The 27733-nt window shown below is 35.1% G+C and overlaps 1 protein-coding gene across 2 annotated transcripts in view; it reads left to right on the top strand.

The window, feature by feature from the left end:
• The first annotated feature begins 13435 nt into the window (after positions 1 to 13435).
• or (AP-3 complex subunit sigma-2 or) overlaps positions 13436 to 27733 on the top strand; it is a 41287-nt gene continuing 26989 nt past the window's right edge. For both annotated transcript variants that reach the window (XM_076489816.1, XM_076489817.1), the window contains exons 1-2: positions 13436 to 13645; positions 25590 to 25681. In XM_076489816.1, the coding sequence (XP_076345931.1) occupies positions 13577 to 13645; positions 25590 to 25681 (161 nt within the window). In that variant the 5' untranslated portion in view covers positions 13436 to 13576. The remainder of the gene's footprint in view (positions 13646 to 25589; positions 25682 to 27733) is intronic.

Below are 27733 nucleotides of genomic sequence, written 5' to 3' on the forward strand. Positions count from 1 at the left end.
GCCCTCCCTCTAGTCTTATGCTGCTAAATTAGGGAGATCTACCACAGATAACCCTTGTGTAGTTTTGTGCAAAATTTAAAACAATTTTTGAAAGGTTTGGACAAATAAAAAGATAAATGCATATCTAGAAATTCTAGCTGTAGGTGAGCAATAACTGGAATTTTCTAATTAATCATTAGGCTTATTCATTGATTACATGTAACTAATCGATCAGTAGATATGTATACAGGTTGCATATTACAAGATAGTAATAACTGGAAACAATTTTGAATTAATTAATTTATATGTGGCATGACAGTAATCAATTTAGGTGAACAACCTTGAATTAATTAATAATAATAACGAGTTATAATGTGAATACTTTGACCACTTATGTGGATGGAATAATTGAAAACTAATAATAGAAAATGCCAGTTTTGATTATGTGGTTATTTTTGTGATAATCAATTTAATCATAATTTGATTAATCTACGTTCATAAGTAATTGAGTATATTGATTAATCTAAATTTCTAATCAAGAAGGATAATGTTCCTTTCAACTTTTATAATCATTTACCTGTTTGGAGTAAACTCATTCCCTGATGAATGTTGGCTTAAAATCTGGTATTATTGATAAGAGAGAAAGAAACAAGGATTGTATTTTAATTGCTATGATCAATTCCATTGCAAGTCCAATAGATTTAATATGGGGGTTAAGAAACACATTTGTGAGTGTCAGAAAATTTTCTTTTTACATAAAATTACTATGGCCCAACCCTTAGCATTTCACAATATTTTTTTAAAACCATTTTTCATGTTATTATATGAAGAGGATACATGATATATTTTCCCAAAAAATAAATTTTTTAGGAAAATGTACAAGCTAAATACATTTGCTGTAATTGAATTTGTGCCTTACTTTGAGTTTAACTTACTTTTGGGAAGATATTAACTCTGTAATGGCTTTAGAAGTTTGAGAGCATTTATTCAAGTTTCCCAAATCCTGGAGTTCAATACTGTGTGTATTCAAATTTCCTTTACCTTTGAGTGTGCTTTTATAAAGGATGTGAGAAATCTGCTGGTTTAACTGGAGAATAGATACAATATTTTTTTCCAGAATTGTTTAAAGTATAAGCTTTACTCTTTCTGTAAGAGTTCTGTATTATTAGAGATTTCACATTTTGCTTTCCATGATAATATACACTTGTATGTGTAATACATTTATTAAATTATTGTAATTTCAGCATTGCTGTTGTGTAAAAGTAATATAAAGTTAGAAATTTCACTTTTTTTCATTTTATGAAAATACCTTTATTTAGGTACTTGGAAAAAAATATTTTTTCATGATATTTTAAAAACATTTTACATGAAAATGAAAACACATAAGTCACAACACTTTTAACCAAAAAATTACAATATGCAAGATATAATCCTTTAAAATACTTTTTAAGATATATTTTAGATAGAAGCAAAACAATAACACTGAATGAAGTATAATTACACATACATCTATACATATATTTAGAAAAGCTAAAAATTAAAGAAGATTTCATCGTAAAGAATAACCCAAATCTGATGCAGCATGTTCAATCCTTAGATAAAATATTATTAAATGTAGGTCCATGAAAGAGAGAGAGAAACCTCAGCCACAATACAAATGTCCAATAACAGGGCACAAATCATAAGGTGGGTCGTCATATAATTGTGCTTTTGTTTTAAAGGTACTGGTGAAAGTAATATCTAAATTGCATTAGGGTACACCATCTATCCAGTTTAACTTCAACTTCACTGGTCTTGTATGATTTAGGAAAAACAACAACACACACAGTTGAACAGTTGTGGGTGGTCTATCTCACAATGTCCCATTTTTCAGACCTAGCTGCAGACACGTCTGGGAATGGGGGTGCTTGAAAGAAAAAAGAAAGTAAAACTATTTTCAAAAATATTAAATAAAAAAGCAGCAGTAAATAATAGAATACATTACATCAATGGGGGAGACAGCATCTCTCCTTGAAGTTAGCATTCCATTCTACAATGTGATTTTTGGACATAAATACCAAAATGTTAATGTGTTGCTATACCAAACCCAATCAACATTATATGTATAGCTCCCATTCTCAACTGTTTTATGCTATTATCTAGATATTCAATGGTCTTGAAGAGATACATATAGTAGAAGGTCTTATGCAAGAAAGGTTGATATAACTACCACTACATTAATTTACCTATATAAGATATGAAATATAATTTCAATTACTGCACTTACAATAACTTTTAGAAATTATTTTTATTGTGCATTTTATAATACTGTTTACATCACTATTTTCAAACGTGTGTAAATAAGTTCTCCATTTGTTATAAAGTAACTTAAAATATTTAACTAAAATTCTTTTCTTGCACCCATTAAACATCAATTTATATTAAAAATGGTACATCACTACATATTCCACGATACCTAAGAAGCTGTGATTATGGTTTGTTTTGAAATTTGAGCAAAGTTACATGAGGGCTATCTGTGCTGACATCTCTAATTTAACAGTGTAAAACTAGAGGAGAGGCAGCTAGTCATCACCACCCACCACTTGGGTTACTCTTTTACCAATGAATAGTGGGATTGACCATCAAATTATAATGCCCCCACAGTTGAAATGGCAAGTATGTTTGGTGTGATGGGGATTCGAACCTGCAACCCTCAGACTAAGAGTCAAGTGCCTTAACTATCTGGCCATGCCGGACCACTGTGATTACATAAATACAGAGTGTACTCATTCTATACTCATATAAAAATACACATAACTATAGAAATAAAATGAATATCCTTAAAACTAACCATCTATGCACTCTACAATTTCATATAAAATCCTCAAGCATAAATTCTTCCCTAAAAACTTTAAATAATTATTTACATTATTTAAATGAAAACCTTAATCCTATACAATAACAACTAAAAAGTGCAACATTTAATAAACAAATACACATGAACACTGCACTTATACCTATAATTAAGGTGGAAATTTCAAGTTATCCACCAACAGGATCCCAATAGCAAATCCTTCAATACAGCTGAAGATTTACAATGTACCATGTTAACCTGGCTATTAATGTCTGTAGCTCTCATAAGAGCTTTCAAAATATGCACTAATTCCTCCTAAAATGACAAACTTTCTCTTCAAACTGTCTTAGTGGATATCTGTGTTTTGACAGACAGTTCTCTTCACAATTATAAAGTGTCGTGTCCTCTTCTCATCTTATTGGCAGATACTTACAGTGTTGTTTTAAACTCGCTATCTGCATTAGTATTAACTACTCTTTTACCTTGGTTGAAAGCTTTGTGGAGAATTTCAGCCTTCATTACCACTGGAACTATTACAAAAATTACAACTACAGGTGAAGCTGATACTCTGGTTATAGTGATGGTAATCTCAGTAGTAAAGATTATTACTACTGGAACTGGAACCAATGAAGTCAAAGAAGCAGCTGTTTCACAAATTATTGCCCTGGTATTGACATAGGTTCTGGAGACAGATCATCTGATTTATCTATTAACTGTTTTTTCCTGTACAAACACTGAATTCTTGTTTTGAATGTTTAAACCTATTTATAATTTGGTTAAAAAGCCATGTACATTATAGTAATTTTGGGGCATTGTACTCATTGTGTTCCAAGATGCATATTTAAAAACTACATTACTTCCTTTTGAACACAAATATATGTGAGTCTCCCCTGTGCTGATGGAAGAACGTTTTCTACTTTTGCTCCATGGCAAATGAGTTTGACTGCAAGTAACTACTAAAAACTATTTTTTTTAATATTTTATTTATTGTTATATAATATTTTATCTAAGTTAATTAGAACGTAAAAATAAAGAACTTGTTAGCTTATTCAAATAAACTTCAATAAAATGTTTAAAATTTTATGAATTCATGTATAGCATGATCCTGTTATTTACTTTTCATCTATTGAAAACAGTTATAAGTTCTCACCCTGAGTTATTGTTTTTGATTACTACATTACTGGTTCCTGATTACTTTCCCAATTCAAGCAACTTTAGTTACACTTAAGTAATATTTTAAGATTAAAAATGCATGATAAAAATGTTATTTGATCAATGGTTAAAATTAAAAGACTTTTCATGTTTTGGTGTTACTTCCAAAAGAAACTTTACCATCAGTAGGAGAACTGCAGCTACTCTGATAAAAGTAGCAGTTTTCAAAAGAGAAATAATCCTTCCTTGGTTTACGGTAGCTATTTATTTTGCATCCTCCTTAGCTCATGTTGTTTGCTGTCCATCACTCATGAAAACTTGCTTCTCTGTTTAGGTTCTAACGCTGGCTGCCTCCATGTCTGACAAAGCTCCTCACATCATTCTCAACTGTTCTACTTAATTACCTGGGGTCAATGTCCATATATCAGCTAAACTTTCAGAGAATTTCTCTGCCACTCAATTAATCATTTGTGGTGTTATCCACTGTTGTTTTATCATTAGCTGGAAAAATAATCAATGCTGGTGGAAATTGTCTACTAATGGTGCCCCATTCCTCATCCCTGTAGTTGGCCTTGACCAGAATTAGAGTTGTGCTTCTTTGTAGATACAATTTTATCCAGCCTTGTATACAATCAGTCTTAGCTTATCCTTGATCACTCAGGCTTACATGCTGTTTAGTTTTTTAGGGGAGATGTTCAAAAGGTTTCTTGATGCCCCAGACAGACCCCGCTTTACATTTCTAGTTCTTATTTGCATAGTAATGTTCACCATGATTCTTCTCATCATTGGCAAAAAAATCAAGATTCAGGAGAAATATTTCTCTAGATGTCAACATCCTTCCTAAAGACTTTGTCTCGGTGCAAAATTCACTTCACCCCATCCAGGTTGTATAACTTTTAATTCCTGATGCGCACTTTCTCTATTTAAGACAAGTAGAGTACTCCCTAGCGTGTTTAGTAAATCTTTCTTTTAAATCCTATGAAAGAGAACCAGTACTTTGCAATATTGATATCCTTAGTCGGGGCACCAAACTCTCTTCTATATAACTAATCTTTGTTTTACCTGAATATACAACAGTATTCATGAAGTACGTAGGTAGGTTGGTGTGTCTGGAGAAAATTCGATGTACGGCATGTAACTTGGCCTGGATTTAATATTATATGGCTTGTTTGATTGTTTTGTTTTGGAATTTCGCACAAAGCTACTCGAGGGCTATCTGTGCTAGCCGTCCCTAATTTAGCAGTGTAAGACTAGAGGGAAGGCAGCTAGTCATCACCACCCACCGCCAACTCTTGGGCTACTCTTTTAACAACGAATAGTGGGATTGACCGTCACATTATACACCCCCCACGGCTGGGAGGGCGAGCATGTTTAGCGCGAACCCGCGACCCTCAGATTACGAGTCGCACGCCTTACGCGCTTGGCCATGCCAGGCCCGGCTTGTTTGATTTCTTCTGGTTGGATGGTTGGGTCGACGTCCATGAGGAATACTGAGAAAGGCTGACAGGACTTTTAGTTGAGAAACAACTTACTTTAATTTCAGTGTTCCATGGTTGGCATAAATATACTTGATCAGTGGGTGTATAGGACTGGATCACAATTCCACCCCGGCGAAGGATTCAGGTCCTGGCGGGGTCGATTGTTACGTTTGGCTTGGCTTGGGCGATGAACGTGGCGACTTGTAGCAGCATAAGGTGTGACGGTAGACCGTCGGCGATTCCGGCGGTATAACTGACGTAGTTGATCCTTGTGTCTTGAACAGCGTATTGGCAGAGATATCAGCACGTCTTGCTTGCTCTGTGACAAGCGTCCACTGGACCGACCGTCAGTGTGTGAAACACAAACGAATTTGGCAGGGGTTTAGTTTATAGAAAGAGAAGTTTCAAGAATTCCCTCCCCAACTGAGGTGATCAGGAACATTGTGGTTCCCCTTCCTCCCCTCATGTGAGATGTTATTTAACTGTACTTGAAACTTTGCTTGTATTTAATTTTTAATTTTCTTATTTGAGGTATGAAGTGCGATGGGACATTATAAAATTGTTGGGTGAGAAAGAGCGAAACAAAGGTGGTACCGAAGAAGTGAGCCAGGCCAGAGCCAGACAAGCAGATGTTAATGTAAATATCAACACAAAACGATCCGATTCAGGGCTGGGCAGTAGTGTTGCCTTGGCTGGGATCTAAAGATCCAATGCCTGAGATTTGGATGTGGGGGGAAACGGGAGTGCCCCGAGAAAACCTACTTTCACAGGACAGGCGCCGAAAGTTTTACCTGTCCTGTGTCCGAACCTGAAAAAGAAATAAATATAAACATGAATCTACCTTATCTTTGATTATGTTTCTTGTTGAGTGATTTGTGATTGTTGAAATATGTTATATAGTGAAATGTATTTTGTAGGTGCACTGGCTAATTTACATAATGCAGTTTGTTGATTTCTATGTTCTTCTTTTAAATAATATTTGTATGATATTTCTGTGAGCTTGTTTCTAAGGGTTGGTAAGTTACTGATTTGGTGTATATAGTTTACGGGTGTGTATGATGGTAGTCTGTTTGCTGCTCTTAGTATTTTATTTTGTTGTACTTGGATTTTCTGTAGTGTGCTGTTAACATTATATGCGACTTGACATCAGTATTCTATTAACGGACGTGTAAGCCTTGTATATCTGGATGATATTCTAAGGTTAGCAGTTTGAATGTTTGCTAGATATGGCCATTAAATGTGAAATGCGTTTGTTTTATGGATGAGTGATGCCAAGGAATGTGATGTGCTTGCTCATGTTGATAGGCGTATTGCCAAGTGTGATGTTTACTTTTTCAGTTTTTCTGTGTCTTTTTAATTTCCTGTGTGTGCAAACGCAAACTAACGTGGCAGGGGTTTAGTTTATAGAGAGAGAAATCAGAATTCTCTCTCCAACTGGGGTGTTCAGGAACGCTGTAGTTCCTCTTCGTCCCCTCTCGTGATAAATTGTTAGAATATCCATAGGTTTTTTCGTTTACTTTTGTTCTAATATTTTTAAGGTGGAGTGGGGTATTTGTGAGTAAGAGACAAGACGGGAGAACTGGACGAGATCAGCATAAGTGAAGCGAAGCGGGCCAGACCTTGGCCCGAGTACGGAGTACACTGGCGGCTGGCGAATGGATTTAGAATTTACTATACTATGGCTGGTTGAACTATGACTAAGACTAAATAAACGGCCCTTTTCAGAATGTGGCTGGAACCTACAGATCCGATGCCAGAGATTTTTGCTGTAGGGGGAAACGGGAGTACCCCGAGAAAACCCACCTTCACGGCCTGGGCGCCGAAAAATCTACCCAGACCGTGCCCGGAAGTAGCTGGGAAGAGAAAAAAAAAAAAACAAAACTGATGAACTATGTTGGTGGTGTACGTGGAAACTGTTAGCTGCAGTCTTGTAGATCAGGTGGTAACTTCGTCATGAACTTGTTTTCACACTTGAAGCCCATTGGTGCAAGTGAAAAACGTGGTCTCGGTGGTGGAACTACTGGCTGTTCTTCGGTGAGTTGTTCTTCGCTGGTCTGTGATGCTTTGTTTCTTCTCGAGATTTTGGTTTGAGTTTTCTGCGTGGAGGTAGTTTGTTTTTCAGTTTGTACTGTCGCGTCGATGGTTATCTTGGTAATGGTTTGAGTCTGGCTGGTTGTTGAATTCTGTGGAACTGGAATTGAAGTCTGGCATGAACTGTCCTTTTTCTTTCTTGAACTACTGGAACTTGGCGAGTTGCTAACAGTGGGAGTTGTCTTCTGAGTCGAGTTGTCTGAATCTGTCCTCATGTTTCTTCTAATTAGATCTGGACTCGGCGGTATTTTGGTAGTTTCATGTTGGAAGATTTCCGTTGGTTGTTTGCGATATCTGGGTGCTTTGTTTGAACCAGTATTGAGTGGTCGTCGATGTGAGCATTTGGCTCTAAAATGAAATATATGATAATAACAGCCGTCACGTAAAATACAGTCAGCACTGTACTTCGACGTTGTCACTATCTTCATGAAGTGCATGGGATGGTTAGTGTTCTTAGAAAAAATTCGATGAACTGCATATACCTTGGCTTGTATTTGGGGTTCTATGGTTTGTCTGATTTCTTCTAGTTGAATTTATGGGTCGACGCCCCTGAGGAATACAGAATAATGATTGACTGGATTTTTAGTGGGGGAACAACTTACTTTAAATTCAGTGTTCCATGGCTGGCACAGATAAATTTGGTCTGCAGTAGTGGCTGGTTGGCTGAGGGTTCCGCCCCGGCGTAAAATTCGGGTCTTGGACGGTTCGATGGTTGCCCCAGGCTTGGCTCGGGCGATCAACGTGGCGACTTGGTACGGCGTGATGTTCGGCGGTAGGCCGTCGATGATTACTGGCGGCACTAACGGCCTGACTGGCGAGGATGAATGTTTCGTTCTAAATAGGATGTTGGCAGAGATATTGGCACGTCTGACTAGCTCTCTCGTCTTGCGGAATTAACCAGACAAATCGCTCCACCAACTAAGAACGGCCATGCACCACCACCCACTGAATCAAGAAAGAGCTCTTAATCTGTCAATCCTTCCAGTGTCCGGGCCGGGTGAGTTTCCCCGTGTTGCCTGGAAGTGTAGTTATTTGTTCGTGTAGGTGGGTGTTATTTATACAGTTGTGGTTATTTGTCTTGCTTGTTTGATGATGAGTATGTGAAGAAACGATAGACTGTTTCGTTCCTCTATTTCCAAAGTGAAGTGAATTCTTTTGTTTACAGAACTGAGATGTTCTAAGAAAGCTGATAAGTTTTCATAACCGTGGGGCCAAATAACGAAGGTGTCGACATAATGCCTGTAGCAACTTGGTTTTATCGGTGTGGATGAAAGAGCTCTTTCTTCAAAGTCTTCCATGAAAATGTCTGCTGGGATTGGAGAGAGTGGAGATCCCATGGCTAGCCTATCTGCTTGTTCATAGAATTCCTCATTGTATTAGAAATAGGTTGAATATAGGCAAATGGTTGTTAGTTCCATTATGGCGTCTATTTTCATATATGTTCTGTGTGGTAGAGAATTGTCATTCAGCAGTCATTGTTTGGTGATGTGAAGGGTTTCTGAGATTGGAACATTGTTAAATAGATCTGTGACATCAAAACTGACCATAATATTCTGGAGTTGATGTGTAGCTTTCTGAGTTGTCCTATGAAATTTGTGAGTTTTGGATGTGATGTTCAGGGTTTCCTTGTAGTGAAGATAAGATAGGTCCTAGGAAAGTAGCCAGTTGATGGCAAGATGAGTTTTTGGCACTGACAATAGGCCTTAGAGGTACATTAGGTTTGTGTACCTCAGGTAGCCCGTAGAACTGAGGAGGGAAATTTTCCTTGGATCTTAAGTCTTTGGTTAGTTTTTTGTTGATTAAGCCTTGTTTGTTTAATTTGTTTGGCGTCCTTTTGATGAGTCTTTTTGTCTTTTCTGTAGGGTCATTGGTGATCTTTTTATATTAGTGGTTGTCCAGTAACTGCTTGATCTTCGTGTAATAATTGTTGATCTCTGGGATAACTACACTGTCTGCTGGTAGAATCTTGTTGTCTCGTTTTAGACGGTTTCGTGAGCTACATTCGAGTTTAGTGATGTTCAGTTTTGGTTTTTTGGCCTTCCTGAGGATGGTGTAAGTGTGATGTTGGAATTGTTCAGCTATAGGGTTCGGGATGCTTTGTGCAGCAGATTCTAAGGTTGTAGCTATGTCAATAGTTGAAATTGTGCTAGGTTGGATGGCGAAGTTTAGACCTAGGTTAGGGATCTTATTTTCTGTAGCACTTAGTACTCTCGAACTGTAATTGTGAACTATGTTTATAGACATAGGATTATCCATCTTGATCGGTCTGTTGAATTTCTAACTTGTTTCTCCTTGTTGTTTTCTAGGTTGGCTGTATAGTAATTGATGAAGAAGTTTAGGATATCAAGTGCTCTAATGTTTGTGGAGAAAAGTTGTTGAAACGCAGTATATTGTATTTCAGTTTTGTTTGTTAGATGGTGCTTCTTCCGTCTCTGTTCTTTTATATGCAATTTTAGGAGGTGTCTGCTTGTTTTGTCGAGGACCTTTTTATATTAGTAGTTCTGATGAAAGTAGTTTCTTTGAGTCTCAGAAAGTTTGGGATGATGTTGGAAATCCTGCAGCGTAGTAGAAAGGTCATGTGATTAGAGCAGTGTGCGAGCTTTGTAAAGTTCTTATTGTAGTCGTTAATCTTCTGGATAGAGGTTGGTCCATAACAGCTCTTTTTGTATTCTTCTATAGATTGTCAAACACATAACCACAAAAAAAAAATCAACATAGAAGTCCCGTAGAAATTCTACAATATTTTAAGGTCCATTCTGGTAAAAAACACAAACAGCGAATTACCAAAGAGAATCTCAAAAACGTCATCTATGAAATTCCGTGTTCCTGCAACGACACATACAGTGGAGAAACGGGAAGAAAACTCGCGACAAGAAGAAAAGAACATAAAGATAGCACAAGACTCATGAAAACACATTACATTCAACCATTGCAGAGCACGCGACGTCAACTGGACAGAGAATAAACTGGGAGAAACTAAAATAATCGACACAGACAAATTCTGGAAGACAAGAAACAAAACGAATTTGGCAGGGGTTTAGTTTAGAGAGAGAGAGAAATCTGATGAATTCTCTCATGGAAGATTATATACTTTTACGTGGGTGTTTTCCTCTATTTTGATTTAACTTGTTTAAGGTAATGAAATGAGGTGGGGAAGTATGAAAATCACTTTGAGAAAGAAGAGTGAGACAAACGCGGCACAAGGGAAGTAGGCCAGGCCAGAACCCGTTATCCGAACAGCAGACAAGACGAAACGAAACATCAACTCAAACGGCAAGATCCAATGCCTGGAAGACAAGAAAATCAAAGAATAATTTTATATTAACACTTTTAAACCTTTACTAAACAGAGATTCTGGATTAGAGGTGAATAACCTGTGGTTGCCATTGGTTGAATCTTTAGGAAATCTCTCCTCCAATCAGAAATAGTGATAATCCAACCAATCATAACATGCTCTTCATAATCTACCAGGACACTCTAAAAGACTGACAACACCTACACACACACTGACATATCAGATGTAATGCAAGCCCGCCAGGACCCGAATCCTTCGCCGGGGCGGAATTATGATCCAGTCCTCTACACCTGCTGATCAAGTATATTTATGTCAACCATGGAACACTGAACTTAACGTTAGTTGTTCCTCCACTAAAAGTCCTGTCAGTCTTTTCTCTGTGTTCCTCAGGGGCGTCAACCCAATCATTCAACCAGAAGAAATTAAACAATCCATTGAATGTCAAATCCAGACCAAAGTATAAACCAGTGTGCCAACTTACTTCATGAAGATAGTGACAACCTCGAAGTATAGTACAGACTGTATTTTACGTAACGGGTGTTACTATTACATATTTCACTTCAGTGCAATAGGCCCGCATCGCCAGATGTTTTCAAGATACTAAAATTGATAAAACGTACAAAAACTGGACTGCGTATGATTGAAAAAGGATGGTATGAACGGATGAGTCCAAGTTTGAAATATTTGGTTCAAATGTATAGACTCTACGTCTGGCAAAAGAAAGGTGAAAGTTACTAATCTCAATGCAAATCATCTACCGTGAAGCATGAAGTAAGCAGTATGATGGTTTGGTGGTATTTATCTGCTGAGGCGACAGGAGATATTTGCATTACAGATGGAATAACTGACTAGCACAAATACCATCAGGTACTGATCTATCATGGTATACTCAGAGGTTTGTGTATTATAGGTAAAGGATTCTACTATCAAGAAGATAATGATTAAAATACTCATCCAACTTATATAGAAATTACTTAGCTTAGAGTCATTCAAATGATGCAATGTCCTCCACAAAGCCCTCATCTCAACCTAAGCAAACTGGTCTGGGATTTGATAGATCAAACTTTTGACAAAGAATCTTTATAGGAGTGTATTACAGACGTTTGGTATAAAATCCCCTGAAAGTCAGTCTACAGTTAATGAAGCAAAAGGGGCACACAAAATATTAACTATTTGCAGAACTTAAGCACTTCACTAAGTTTCTGTTGTACTAAATACGAAAATTAATTAAATTCTGATGTTTTTCCTATGATTTACTTTCCATCGTTCTTTGAAAGTAGCCTGAAAGCTATTTTTTTTAATTTGTCCTAACAATTGAAATACTCCCAAAACATTTTCAAGTACACCCTTGATCATGAGATCGAGGCAGGTGAATAGGAAAGGAACAGGCAGAACAACTAAGGTCAATGATATTGATATTAAGTAGATGTATATGAAAAATTCTATTAAGCTCGTGTGATTCTTTTGTTTTCAACATACATTTGTTTCCTTCTTTTTTATTGTGGGAAGGGGATCAGTTGTTGATTCTCGGACAGATTTACCTAGTGGCACCTATTTCTTCTCCAGATAGCTGGTCCTAAGTTTAACAGCCAGCTCAGCTGAAACAATCCACCGATAATTCTTGGGCCACTTTTTTTTTCTTTTTTCTTTTACCGGCCCAGCATGGCCGGCTGGTTAAGGCACTCGACTCATAACCTTACAGCCGTGGGGGCGTTATAATGTGATGGTCAATCCCACTATTCGTTGGCAAAAGAGTAGCCCAAGAGTTGGCGTTGGGTGGTAGTGATTAGCTGCCTTCCCTCTAATCTTACACTGCTAAATTAGAGACGGCTAACGCAGATAGCCCTTGTGTAGCTTTGTGTGAAATTCAAAACAAACTAAACTAAACCTTTTTTACCAATAAATATTTGGAATAATAGTTACACTATAACGACCTTAGTGCTGAAAAGGCGAGCATGTTTGGCAACGGGTTTCTAACCCGCGACCCACAGATTGCTAGTCAAGCCCAACGTTTAAAGCTTATAAATCATTAAAACCAACAAATAACTTGTGCACCTGAAATTTAAATGCATCTTCAAAATAAACGAATGAAAATAAACAAATTCTTTCTCTGGAAAAGTTTTAAAAAGAGAAAGAGTATACTTAAAAAGTGATGTTAACGGACTGTATGTGTCTTGGAAGTTTTTGGATTGTGGTTCAAGCAACTAGAAAGGTCATCCGAAAACTTTCAATACAGATGCATTCTATTAACAACTTTTAAAATCAATTTTTTAAAGGTAAATATTAAATAACGTACGATCTTCTCAACTTGATAAAAATGTACTTTTAAGACGAAAATAAAAAATACTTTTGATAGCTCTTTGTTTTTAGCGATTATGAGTATCCAGAAAATATTTACGTTTTATATTTCTTATTTCAATGACACGATTCTTACATGTTAAGAAAACAATGAACCTAACAAGTTATTTATTTATATTATTGTTTAGACATGCAGAAAGACTGATGTCACGTGTGTCGAAGGATATGATAATACGAAGAAGGTCGAAACGTTGTTCGCTCTTCTATGTAAAGTGTTTTCTCAGCGCAAACGAGCCGTTTTTGCATATAGATAATATTGATCGTTAATATATGCTTAGGTTTTCATGTCGTAACAGTTGATAATTTTTGTAGAGAACTTGATGATACTGCTTTGTTTAAATCTCGTAAAATTGTACGGATTAATATTAAACTTCTCAAACCTCCTAAAACATGATAAAAGCTATTCTTGTTTTCAATAATCACGGTAAACCTAGACTTACAAAGTTTTACTATCATTATGTGAGTAGCTGATTCTTACTTTTACTAGATTAATTTTCAGAAGTTATTGGCTGAAGTGTAACGCTGAAAGATGGGAAAGCATTGGGAAAAATACAGGCCTAGAATTTGTGATAAAATATCGCGAACTAGAGATGCTTATTTTCCTATATTACTTTTAATTTGTTCTGTTTAGTGATTTTTTTATTATACGTTTTAGGCTTAACATCTTTACGTTGGAACGGCTTAAGTTAAAAAAAATAGAAATTGTAATGATTGCCCAAGCATATGAATTGTAAGTTATATTACAAATAGTAAAAAAATAACATTTTAGCCAAAATTTTAGCTAGTAATATAAAGTTTTATAAGGTGGTCCAAAAGTACCATATTTTCACTCAAACTAAATTGTTAGGAAATTAAAATATTTTATTACTAGAAAACATTTCAAGCTCAGTTTGTAAAATGTTGAATCACTAATAGTAATACTACAAGTTGTACTATAAAATAATAACACCTACTTGTACTATACAAATAACAAGGGAACATTTGATCTTTCAAAGTTTCATCTTGGAATAAATCATAGAATACTTTTCTCTTGCACTTACCTACACTATATACCTGTATACAGCTATGCCCCAGATTTTAGAAGGTGTGCGTACGACAATATACATTGATACACCTTCTATGCTTCAGAAGGTGATGCTACAGCATTCTTTATGGTAATACATTCCAGGTCAAATTGATGAAGATTTTTTCTAGTGACTTGAAACGTCATCTAAAAGTTTCCCAGGTGTATGCAGTTTATTAATGCTACAGACCCAGCATGGCCAGGTGGTTAAGGCACTCAACTTGTAATCTGAGGGTCAAGGGTTCGAATCTCTGTCTCACCAAACATGGTCACCCTTTCAGCCATGGGGGTGTTATAATGTGATGGTCAATCCCACTATTCATTGGTAAAAGAGTAGCCCAAGAGTTGGCAGTGGATGGTGATTATTGGCTGCCTTCCTTCTAGGCTTACACTGCTAAATTAAGGACGTCTAGCACAGATAACCTTCATGGAGTTTTGCACAAAATTCCAAACAAATCAAACCAAAACCTATACTATAAGTTACAAGTAATACTGCATGTAGAAATTGAATTTATAAACTAATCAACCAGTTAACAAGAAAAATACAACTGTTAACTGTAACCCAGAATGTATTTTCCAGATTTTCAATTTTATGCTGTCAATTGAATTTTCCAAATTCTATTAAGATCTTAAAGTTCATTTGTTACTCATTTTCTTTAAGAGAAAAGTTTTAACTTATCTCCATGAGATAATTCTTCCAGTTCTGAAATTAATTATATAGTCTTTTTCTGGACTTTTAAAAATTCAGTAACTTGGATAAGAAAAACAAAATTGAATATGGTATTCTAAATAAATATTAGTGTAATTAATGCTGTGTATAAGGAGATAATTATGTATTTTCACTTGTAATAAGTTTATCTACTGAACTTCTATGAGCTTCACTACTAGTAACAGAGCAGTACTTTGATGATTTTAGTGACTATGCCAAGATTCTTTTCTTTAGTCATGCTGCTGAATGGTTCAAAGTTTATGTTAAATATGAGGTCTTACTTATGATAACCCTGGTTCCTCAAACTTTTGGTGTCAGTATGGCGTAGTTATTTTGTGCTGCAAATTGTTGTATGGTTGTTTGTTTCACATGATGCAGTTGTGGCCTTGACCAAGATGCCCCACCCTGTTTTTCCAGTCTACCCAGCTGTTTGCTGGGGGTTAAGCTGTGATAGATGAGCATTCCATTCTGGAGGAGTGCACCACTATTGTCATTTGCTTGTGCCACTTGAAACAAGGTACTGCACAAATTTATCATTCTGTAGAACCTGAAATTCATCAGTACCATTAGAAATACAAAAAAGTTTAATGTCATAAGTAAATTTGACTAATCATTATGTATATCATTAACATAGATATAACAAATGCCCAAGTATTTAAACCTGAGGCACCATTCCACTAATGACAAGGGTTCAGTTCTGTTATGCTATGTTAATAACTTATGATGCTGTCATTCAAACATTTCACAATTCCATTTACCAGTTTTTGTTCAACCCCTTATAGAAGTGATTTTCTTAGTTAATCTTCTGTGTGGTATCTTATCAAAAACATTTTTAAAGTCTAATTACACGAGATTAACATCTTTCCCCATTCTATAGACATGTAACATCTTCCCAGTGAAGAAAGTTAATAGATAATTAAGGCTATATATCTCTAAATTTCATTAAATTATTTTTTTAAAGCTTGTTGTATCATATTATCTATAAATGCTCTTATGAAAGAACCAAGACCAACTGCCCTATAATTTCCAGGGAAATTCTTGTATCCTTTGAAAATTAAGAGTAACATTTAGCAAAATGTTTTAAACTTTTTAAATGTTTGTTATCAAGCTTATAATTAATTTGTTCATTTTATCTTTATCTAGCATTTGTTAAGGATGAGAAATGTTGCTTAAATCTTCATTAGTGAAAATATTTTCACCACTGATTTCCAGCAAAGGAGTACATCCCAAATGCCAACTTTCTAGTACACCCATTAGGGTGTAGTATTTGGCATTAGACCCTTACATGTTCATTCAAATTTCAATGTAAAAATAACATAGTCTCATTCATGTTTTGTAGTGAACCAAAAATAAGTTTTTTGCATGTGCCAATTATTATTTTTATTATATTTGATATCTTAAAAGTGTATTGGATATTCCAGATCACTTGCAGAGTTTCATTACTTATTGAGACATACTGACATTTATATCTATTTAGAAAGCTGACAGACCTCTATGCCTTTGTGCTTCTTCTTTCAACTGCTTTAACTGTGAAAGTTGTTTTTCCTTGTTAATGTTAAATAAAAAGTAGTTTTATTTTGTTAATGTTAATTAACTTGTTAATTAGATTGTTAATGTTAAATAAAAAGTAGTTAGAAGTAATTCTTTTGTATGCAATATTTTTAGTTTTTAAAAATTTTATACAACTGTAATTTTTAAATTATGCACATCTCCATTTTATTATATTCTAATAGCAAACTTAAAAATACATGTAACTTTTCATTAGTACAGATTATGAAATAGTTAGTGTTATTTTCTTTTATCTTTATAATGAATATATTTAACTGTAAAAAAAATAGAGATTTTTGGATTTGATTAATATGTTGTCTTCATTAATATATGTTTTATTAAAGTGTGACTGACATGTAGAATGGTATTGCAGTCATAATAGGATGGTGTAAGTTTTGATGGGATGTTTGAGATGGAGACTGGTTCTTTGGAAGTCTTAATGTGAGCTTTGCAGGAATTGCCCAGCCTCATACTTTTATTTTGGTGAAATGCTTGTTGCATGTTATCCTGTACTTAGTTTAATATTCTATATTCAGAGCATTTGTCAGAGCTTAAGATGATGACACTGAAAATGCTAGTATCACTGTAATCAAAAGCATCATGATGCTGAAAATGCCAGAATTGCCATCATCATGAGTATGGTGTTGAAAATGCCAATATTGTCTTTATTAGCTCTCAGTAATAGATGTTTGATAAAGCATGAGAATAAGATATTCTGTAGGGTAAATAGGGAGAAAAGAGATAAATTATGCCACCCAGAGGCAGATCTGTCAGATCAAGTAACATAATAAAGGGAGTTAGCAGTGATGCAGTTTTTGACATGCACTTAAGGGCTAATGATATAGGGAAAGGTAAGTCAGAGGAGCTAATTGAAAAGTACAGAGGGTCAATAAAGGCAGTTGAAGAAAACGTCCATAATTTAATTGAATCAGGAATATTGCTGATAATTAATTGTGAGAGTGAAATTATAAGTATGTCACTTGGGCTGTATGCTAGACTGAGGTTAAGCTGGAAGGATGAGTAGATTGGATGGTTGGACTTGCAGGATCCATTATTGGGTCATTCCATGCCAACTCACCCAGAAAAAAGAATTTTTCCCAGTTCATGTTGAAAGACTTGCTGGCTCTCCAAAGTCAGTAAAGAAGCTTCACGCTGGTGACATATTCATGGAAACATCCACATCTTAATGCAGTGAACTCCTCTTGCATTCAAAGGTTACTCCCTATGTTACTTTGAATTTCTCACAAGGAGTTACTGTTGAGAGGGATTTGAAGAACATCCCTGAGTTAGAGATTCTTGCTAGTTTTTCCACGCAGAGTTTCTGCAGTGAGGTGTACCTCCATTTGCAAAGATGGAATTATGATGCAGACCAATGTATTCATTCTCACATTTGCATCACCTCGTCCACCTGCCACCATCAAGGCAGTTATCTTAATTGCAAGGAATGGCCATACATTCCAAACCCTCAGATGTTTCCAGTTTCAGCGGCTTGGTCACTCAAAGACATCATGTCGTGGTTTCTTTACGTGTACTCATTGCAGTAGCAAGGACCATGATGCCTATGAGTGTGAAATGGACCATCAGTAATGGCTCTCACTTGCCCTGCTTTTGTTCTTGTCCTAAATGATTGGAAGAAAAAGAGGTTTAGCATTTCAAAATGATTCAAAACATTACTTACCCTGAGGCTCAAAAGTTGCTGTCCACAGCTACATCTCGGATGTATGCTGCTGCACTTTGTTCCACTACTACAGTGGAAGTGCAGATGGATTTCTGTGCCTTAAAGAGAATTGTTCTCAAACCATATGAGAAGTCTTTTGACCTCCATGGTTTAAAAAGTTGATGAATCAACATCAACACCCATCTCTGTCCCTAACGTATATTCCAGCAAATCCTAAGATCCACTTCCTTTGATTCTGGGTACAGGAATTTCCTCATACATCATCTTCTTCCACCTCAAGATGCAAAATGATCATTCATTCATGTCCTCGCATGCTGGAATCCTCTTCCAACAACAAAGACCTGCCCAATTGACTCAGGGCAGGATCCATGGAGGTCGACAGACCTCCCTTGAATAAAGAAAAGTAAAGAAAAAAGATGTGGTCATAAACAGAAGGGTTTTCCACTCAGTTTGCCTACACATAAATAAAAATGTCCACCTTGATACAATGGAACTGTTGAGTTTACATTCTAATCTGGATGACATCAAAGCACTGATTGCTTACTACCATCCTGTATGTCTTTCCTTACAGGAGGTATTTCTGAAACCTACCAATACAGTCACCTTTTGGCAGTTTTCTATGTACAGAAATGATAGGCTGTGTGATGGATGAGTGCATGGAGGGGTGGCACTGTTGGTTGATTTGCATGTGCCAACCCTGTTTTTGCTACTCGATACACCATTGGAGGCTGTAGCCATCTGTGTTTCCTTGGGTTGTACATCACTGTTTGTTCCCTCTACCTGTCTCCTGGAGTGACCTATGAACAATCAGACCTTGATGCTCTTATTGAACAGTTGCTGTTTCCTTTTTTCATCCTGGGAGACTTTAATGGACATCATTTTCACTGGGGAAGTCTAAGTTGTCAAGCTAAGACAGCGAAAGAAACACCTGATTTAACTCCCATGATGAAAGAATTGAGCAAACTTAACCAGACTGAGAAAGATCAGTTGCTTGTGCTGTTCAGGAGTGCCCTTTATATGGCTTTGAATGCCAAACCATTCAGGATTTTCAATAGTTTCTGTTGCTGCAGGAGCACAACTTTGGTATGAACTTAACAGAAAATTATGCCAATGACAAACAACAGTTATCTTTACAAAGTATATTGCAGAAACAATTAGAATTAATGTCAGATCTCCTCTGCACACCTCATTATTCTTTGGCATTATGACTGACGGCTCAACAGACACTGCCAACATTGAGCAAGAGATAGTCTATGTAAGATACTTGGACAGTGACTGTTACCCAGTAACCCACTTCCTGTGTCTGCAGTCAGTTGAGAAGGCTGATTCTGAACACGTGTTACAGGCACTTAGTTCAGGTAAAGGTTTCTTAATTACCTGGGATGAGAATTTTATGGATTTATCTTGAATCCCTAATTAAGAAAAATTAAAATGAACAATATTTCATGTACATTTGTGTTTTAATTCATGTTTACATAGTCATTCCATTATTAATATACATCAGTGAAAACTTGAGCATTTTTCAATTGATTTAAACCAAGAAGAACCATGTATTTACCACTGACAGAATTGGAGCTTAACCTAGCACAACTAGCGTAATAGATAATGGAGCAATTGAATTTTCCGAAAGTACAAATTTACACACACACACACATATATATATATATATATATTTTTTTTTTTACAGAAAGTAACTAATATTGGGTACTAATTTTTTGTATTTGCAGCATTGTCCATATATGGCAAGTTTCCTGACTAGTTTGAATCAATTGTATGCCTGACAGCTGATGGGACAGCTGTCAATTTTGGCACAAATAAAGGACTTGTCAACAGATTGAAGGTGCAAAAACCTTATTTGATAGCGATCCACTGTGTTAGTCACAGATTGGAACTTGCAATTAAGAAGACAGTCAAGGACATCCCTTACCTTGATAGTATCCAAACCTTTTTTAGAAAACCTATGGAAGTTTTATGACAATTCGCCACAGAACCCGGTGGGTGGCCTACAAAGAGCGCACTCTGGAGTCAGTTTCTCATAACTGGTCAGCTCTAGCAGAGCATTTGTATCAAGCAAAGCTGCATGACAAAGGGGAACGTGTACAGAAAGCTGCAGGATTATATTGTATTTTGACAAGCCTTAAATTCATCCTGTACATGGACATACTTTTGGCAGTTCTGCCTGTTTTGACATTTTTTAGTCTCAAAATGCAAGACAATTCTGCTACTGTGAACATTGTTTCTGACAAACTCACTGTTTGCAAAGAGAAGCTGGGTAATCTGAATCATGTTGAGAGATCCCAGAAAATTGTTAAAAGAGCTCGCAACATGTGAACAAACTGGCAAGTGGTTACATAGTGGAAAAGTGATTGCTATTAGTGGTCAGACAAGGTCCAGAGGCTCGCAGAGTGCCACAAAAGAGACAGTTGCTCAATCTGTGGCTGAAGAAACTGCCATCTTCATAGGTAAAATTGTCACATATCTGAATGAGAGAGTTGAAGAATTTGATAAGGATATTATTGGTGCCTTTCAAATTTTTGAACCAAGCAACTGGCCTAAAAGCAAGGAAGCATTATCATGTTATGGGCATAATGAACTCCAGACACTATTAGACCACTTTGGTGCTCTGCTAGAAGCTAATGGTTTCAACATTGTAGCTGATATATGCCAAGCTGACTTACATGAGACACTACTGCTTAAAGCCTCAAGACGTGCCAAATCAGATGAGTCCCTGGCTAGTAGTGCAAGTGGATTGTGGGCCCACATATTAAGTCAAATTACTGTTGAGGACAGTAAACCTTTCCCTGGATCAACAGTGTTGGCCTTGGTATGCCTATTGCAGGTGATTTCTGTGTCATCTGCTGAACCAGAACGTGGATTTTCCCATATGGCAGTTGTTAAGGATGACTTGCGGTCCAAACTAATAAATGATTCTCTTAAAGACTTGGTGACAATAAAATTACCTAAGAATAAGACCTGTGATTTTGCAAGCACAGAATTACTGTGCAAGTCTGTAGAATCCTGGTGGAAGGAGAGTAAAAAAACCAGACGATTTGTGAGTCCACATGGAACTCACTCACATTGAGACAATAGAGATACTACTGAGTCTACATCAGCTGATGTCTTAGTTCTGGATGACTAAATCTACCAGTTTGATTGATGTGTCATTTTTAATTGTTGCCACTTGCTTTGAAATAATGTTTCAGTGCCATAAATAAAATGATTCTGTTTTATATAATAATTGTCTCTATTTGATTTCTTGTTTTCAGTAATGTCCAGTGACAATTTTGAAGTATCCTGCTGAAAATTTAGAATATTTCTACCCCTGGCACTATTTATACTGACTCGCTTAGTTCACTACTGGCCCTGGAATTGCTTCACGTCAGTTCTCACTGATATTCAAAACTGACTCATCCATTTCCCTTTAAGATCTACTTCTATCCGGTTTTTCTGCATACCAAGCCATGTTGGTATTTGTGGGAATGAGTTCGCCGATGCCGCAGCTAAATCTGTCTTCTCTGGCACTATCACTTTCGTGCCTGTTATCGTAACTGTGGCTCGGCTCTGTGGCAGTTGGCAGCCGACTTGGAGAGAGCAATAAAGAAACAAGCTTTTCCAAATAAAACCCTCTATTGTACTTTGTCAGTCTTGCTTCCATAAGGATCGGAAAGAGAAAGTTGTTCTGACTAGACTACTCATTGGTCACAGTTTTTTAATTCATATGCACAAATGTATTGTGTGTGTAATACACGGGTTGCAATTAGCCACCTTTAACTTTTTTACCATCATCACGACTTTCAACGATGGCACCATTTTAAACGTTTTGTCCCAAGGTGTATTCGTAATGTTAGACAGTGTTATCGGTGATGGTAATACTGTGCACCTTAGAAATGTTTTTTAGTTTTTTAAAGACCATTAATTTTTTAATGCTATTTAAGTTTATTTAATTTATACATTTGACCTTGTTTATTGTGATTCCATTTTAAGAATCACAGTCCATTTAGTTCGATTTGAAATTAGAAAATGGCTGTAATGTCAAATAACTTGAAACCAGGACTGGAAAGGCCAACTTCAGGTGACTAACGCTGCTGTTTGAACCACCTGTTAGTCATCCTGGAGAGTTATAATAATTAAAATTATGCTACAGAAAGTCCTTTATAACTTATATTACTGTAGTTTTTCTCTTACTGTTGTAGACTAGATATAACAATTGGATTTAATGCTATTTATGTTTTTAATTCAAAATTTACACTTTACCTTGTTTTACCTTAATTTACTTTTATGAATTTTAATGATTTTACTTTAATTTTAACTTTTTACTGGATGTTTGGTGCAGATAGCCTAGTTGCTTTGTGCCATAAAACACCAAACCAACCAACCCAGCCATGTTATAGATGTTCTTGAAAAAAATCAAGCAAAAACTTTATTTTGATTTATTCAGCCATTCAAAATCCTAAAACTATACTCCAAATTGTTTTTTTAAATATGATTTTTTGAAGATTGCCACTCTCAAATGGATATCTGACCTTGTTTTTTAATGCAAATCTCTTTTTTTCGAGCCTTTGTAAAACAATGACTGCTACCTTTAAATCTATGAATACTGTTCCTTTTATTATGTATCCCAAGAGTAGGGTGAGAAATTTATTCCATACCCATGTCCCTGCAGCCAATAGCTTGTAGTGAAGGCCTAAAAATGGCTAAAAAGCTGTTTTTGCATTTTTTTCTTCTGAACTCGCCCATTAAATTTTGATTTAACTGTTCACAGTGTGGTGGAATCTAAATGTATTGAGCTGAAACTTTTACTGGTTATAAATAAAACCCTATAAATAATACTTCACATACAAGAAGTTGCTTTCATGCCAAGTAAGTTGATTCAGTGGGTGGTATCCATTTTTTATACTTGTGTGAAATTGCTCATGTTTAAAATTGAATATCTTTGTTACTTTTGGATATTTTCAAACACAATTTTGGATATATATAGTATTACAGTTGTGTAAACCTGCAAAATATACCTTTTTGCATGTAAAATTCAAAACTCTTGACTTGAAAATGGCTTCAGAATGGAAAATTCTGTTTCTGAGGGGTTATTCACCATAGAGTATCTTGAAAGGGATAAATTCTATTTGCTCTAAAATTTTTTCTTAGTAAAAACATTTACTTTTCTCCAGTATATCAAAAAATGTGTTAAGACTCCAAGGTCAGATTTTTGCTTCAGAGTGGCAAAATTTAAAAAATCATATTAGGATTTTAAAGGGCTGAATAAATTCAAATGAAAATTTTGTTTAAATGTTTTCAAGGAAATCTGTGATGTGAACTGGGAAGCCCTAAGTGAGTTTGCATGGAATTACCCTATTGTGAGAAGGGAACTTTTTGGAACGAATGGTTTACGTTTGAATATGGTAGGTGTTGGCTTGTTTGCAAGGGCTATTAACTCAGTTCTAAGGGAAGTTTGAAATTAGGACTAGACAGTGATGACTACCAGGAAAAAGTAAATACAAAAAATAAGATGTAGAGAAAAGTTTAACATAAGAAATTAGTACGTAAGAGATTTTGAGGAGCATAATTGTTCATCTTATAATACCAGAAGTGGAAGAAGTAAAATAGATGGTTTTAGAGCTATGGCAGGAAATGATGACTTTGATGTAATGAGAATAACTGAAATTTGGTTAAATGTAGATGATTTTGATGACAGAAATTTATTTGAAATACACGGTTATAGGTTACTAATGAAAGGAGGAGGAGAGGCTTTATGTATACAGTAAAATGTGAATTGCATCTTGTTATGGTTGAGGATATCAAAGATAATAGCAAAGAGATAGAATCTATTTAGGTTTCTGCTATCACATATAAAAGGGAAAGGCTTTTAGTGGGAATATGTTAGACTACTAGATGTTACTGATGAAATTAATAAGAAACTTTACAGTGATATTTAGGTTTCAGCTCTTAATAAACTCATAGTTGGGGGTGATTTTAATTTCAGGCATATAGATTATAAAAGGTCTTTGGAAATTCAAAATGGTTTTGTTCACCAGTTAGTCAAGTAACATACTATAAACAATGCTATTTTAGATTTATTGTTAACTTCTAATATAGACATGGTTCACAGGATGGAAACTGGAGTGCAAGTGATCGTGCTCTATTAGGTTTAATATTTTGCTGCATATGGAGATTAAGTTTTGAAGAGATTCAAATAGAATTATCTATTGTGAATTGGACAACTGAGTTATTTGGAGATGGTGATCAAAAGTGGAAATTTTTTTATGATAAATGTTTAAATATTCAAGATGTTCTTTATAGAAAGAAAAGAGTAGCTGTGAGTAAAAAAACAGGTTGTCTCACAAAGGTATAAAGGATAAAATTAAAGCATCACAAGTTTAATGAATTTAAATTGAGTGGTATGTCAAAAGATTTGTATGATTTTAGAATATCGAGAAAGTTGAAATAGGAAGTTAAGACATGAAAAAGAATGTATAGGAAAAGAAAGGTTGGCTAAAAATGTAAAAATTAACTCTAAGGATTTCTTTAGATATTGTAAGGGTCAACAAAATGTTATAATTGGGGTAGAGCCTTTGAGGAATAATAAAGTAAGGCTAATATCTGATAAGTATGAGGTGACTGGGTTATTAGATTTTGTTTCTTCATTTTTTACTAATGAAGGTTTAATAATATTCTTCATCTTGAACAGTTGATAAATGGAAATAAGATTCTGAGCTTGCTAAGAAAAGTCTGGGAAGTTTAAAGAATGTATCAAAAGTTATAGTGCAAATACTTAATGTGTGCAAGTTTGTAACGAACTTGTATATGTTATACTGAGCTTGTAGAGAAAGGGCTACTTGATGTAATCAGTTACCTGTGAGCAATGATCATTCCTAAGTAAAGCCAGAAACCAAGAAGAATTTGTTTTAAATAAGGTAACATGTGGACATGTATCCACCCCAGGAAAAAATTACAATGATGATATAACAAATAGCCCATGAATTGTGGATAAATGGATTTTGCTAATTTATTCAGTGTCAGTTTCATTAACTGATTACATTTGGCTAAATTATTCTTGTGAGACTTTGATATTTGCAATGACTGGAAACATTAATTTGGATTAGTTGATTATTTTCGTGTTGTGATACTAATTTAATAAACTGAACAACCTTGAATTAATTAAAAATAATAATCAGACATCCAAATTTCAATGTATTGATAATTTGGAAATTTAGAATTGTTTGAAAAATAACTGGAAACCCTTTATTTCAATTATTTGAATGTTTTCTCTATGTCAGTTGTGATTGATGTTCATAGGTAATTGATTATATTTATTAATCAATTTAATTTCCTTCAGACAATCAATCATCTACTGTTAAAAAATAAACAACCTACTTAACTTCTATTTCCATTTTAATGTGTCTTCCAATAGCCAGAAGACATGCAACAACAGATTATACGGGAGACTTTCCAGTTAGTGTCCAAGCGAGATGACAATGTTTGCAACTTCTTAGAAGGAGGAAGGTGAGAAAATTCTGTAGCCTATCTTTATAATTTAGTTTATTTTTCTCGTACGACAGTCTCATATGTCTGTGGGTAGGACAGAAGCCTAATAAGTTGCTGTTATTATTTTTATAGGATTTTTTTATTATACTGATTTCACCATGTTTTATACACAATTCAAACATTTTGAGAAAGCAGATGTTTATGATATGTTCAATTCAAATCATTGTGAAGTATAAATTGAAAAGCTGTAATAAAATTGCAAACAATTAAGCCCTACAAAACATTCTTGGAACCATCCATATTCTGTTGTGAGGCTATCTTAATTATAATTATTTTTACATGTACATTTTCTATCCCCCATCTGAGTTGTATTTATTATTCAGTTTCTAACAACACTTATATGAAAGGGTTATTTTTTTATATGTTAAAATTTCTTAAATAAATGTAAGATCATTGATAGAGTTATTCTTAGGTTTCCAATTTCAGTAAAAAGGTTGTTTGCATTTTTTTAGCATACAGGCTGTCACAACTTTTTTTTTTTTTTTTACTTTCATCTTCAACTCCATTTCTATACTGATTTTGTTTTGGTATGCAGGCTTGATCAATGCCAAATGTCTTTAAGCATAAATGCAATTTGTGGAGGGATAAACCATTCTGGGGTCAAGTTGCCTAACTAACTATGTAAGTAAGCCTGTCTCATGATAAGGCCTTTTCCTTGTTTGCATTGTCTTTTTTCTTTTAGTAGTGCAAACATTTGAAAAAAAAAAATATATAGGCTAATAATCTTTCATTTTCCTACCCTTGTTATTGGTTACCTTTTAAGGCATCTACTTTATTTCAGATATGTTCTAAGACATCCTACTTCCCTCATTTCAGTAAAGTGAACATCTAGTGATTTAAAGAAAACACTGAAATTATTTGCTTCTGAAATGTGTTGGAACCTAGCATATGGAATATTTCTGATAAGCAAAAAGAACCAGGGACATCTTACAGGTTTTGATAATATTTATTTGAGAATTTTATTTTTCAAAAATCATTACAAAAAACAAACAAACTTAACTATTGCTACATACAAACACTTTGTGTGTTAAGTAAGGATATTACATCAGACCAATTGAATTATGAGTCAACTCTGGGAATTTCAAGCACAGCTGACTTGTAGGCTTTCTGAATGAGGCAATTTCATGATTTGAAATTTATGGTAGTTTGAAAAAAGTCTGTTATTTTAACCCTTTTTTGTTACTAATAGCTCTGTGTCTATGGATATGAAATAGAAAGAAGATTGGATCAACAAAACAACTTTTGTGATGAGTATATAGCATAATTTGCAAAAGTGCAAAATGATAGAATATGGTCAGATTCATGGTTATTTCTTTCTTGGGAACATAGATGAAAGTTCATTGATATTGCAATTGACATGGAAAAACAAATTACTACAAATGGGAAAAATGAAAATTCAAATGTTAATTTCTTTGGAATAGGCTTGTTGATCATCTGAGACATCCATAGTGAATGTCAGATACATCATCATGTAAATATTTTGAAAATTAGATAAATTTCAATTGTTTCATTATGTTATCCCCAAAATCGTCATATGACCCATTTTCTATTTTAAAACCACACAAGGAGAATTCACCCTTTATCATCTCCACCTGTATGTTATGCATGCTAGACATCATCTTCACTTGTACTGCCAGTTACAGTAATGGAGAAACCCTTTTATGGATGATAAAGGGTTAGCACTTGTTGAAGGCTTGGTCGAATTAGCTGTGTCCATGATCAACTTGACCATTATAGTTTCCATTCTATAACTTATGTTTTGCATTGTTTTATAACATTTTAAAAACTTTAATAAGAGTTTTGTAGACAATAAGTCAAAATTTTTCATTCCAGTATGGAATCTTTCTTCTTTTCATCAAATTTCTTTTGTTCAGTGCTGTCCTCTACATATGCAAATTTTGTCACTCTCCACTTTGGCTGAAACTTCCATTTACCTTGTTTAATGTGGTTATGGTGCATCTTTTTTGCATGCAAATAAGCATGCATCAACTCTTCACCAGTGGGAGCATG

Source organism: Tachypleus tridentatus, chromosome 2 (genome assembly GCF_004210375.1).
Source record: "Tachypleus tridentatus isolate NWPU-2018 chromosome 2, ASM421037v1, whole genome shotgun sequence".
NCBI classification, from domain to species: domain Eukaryota; kingdom Metazoa; phylum Arthropoda; class Merostomata; order Xiphosura; family Limulidae; genus Tachypleus; species Tachypleus tridentatus.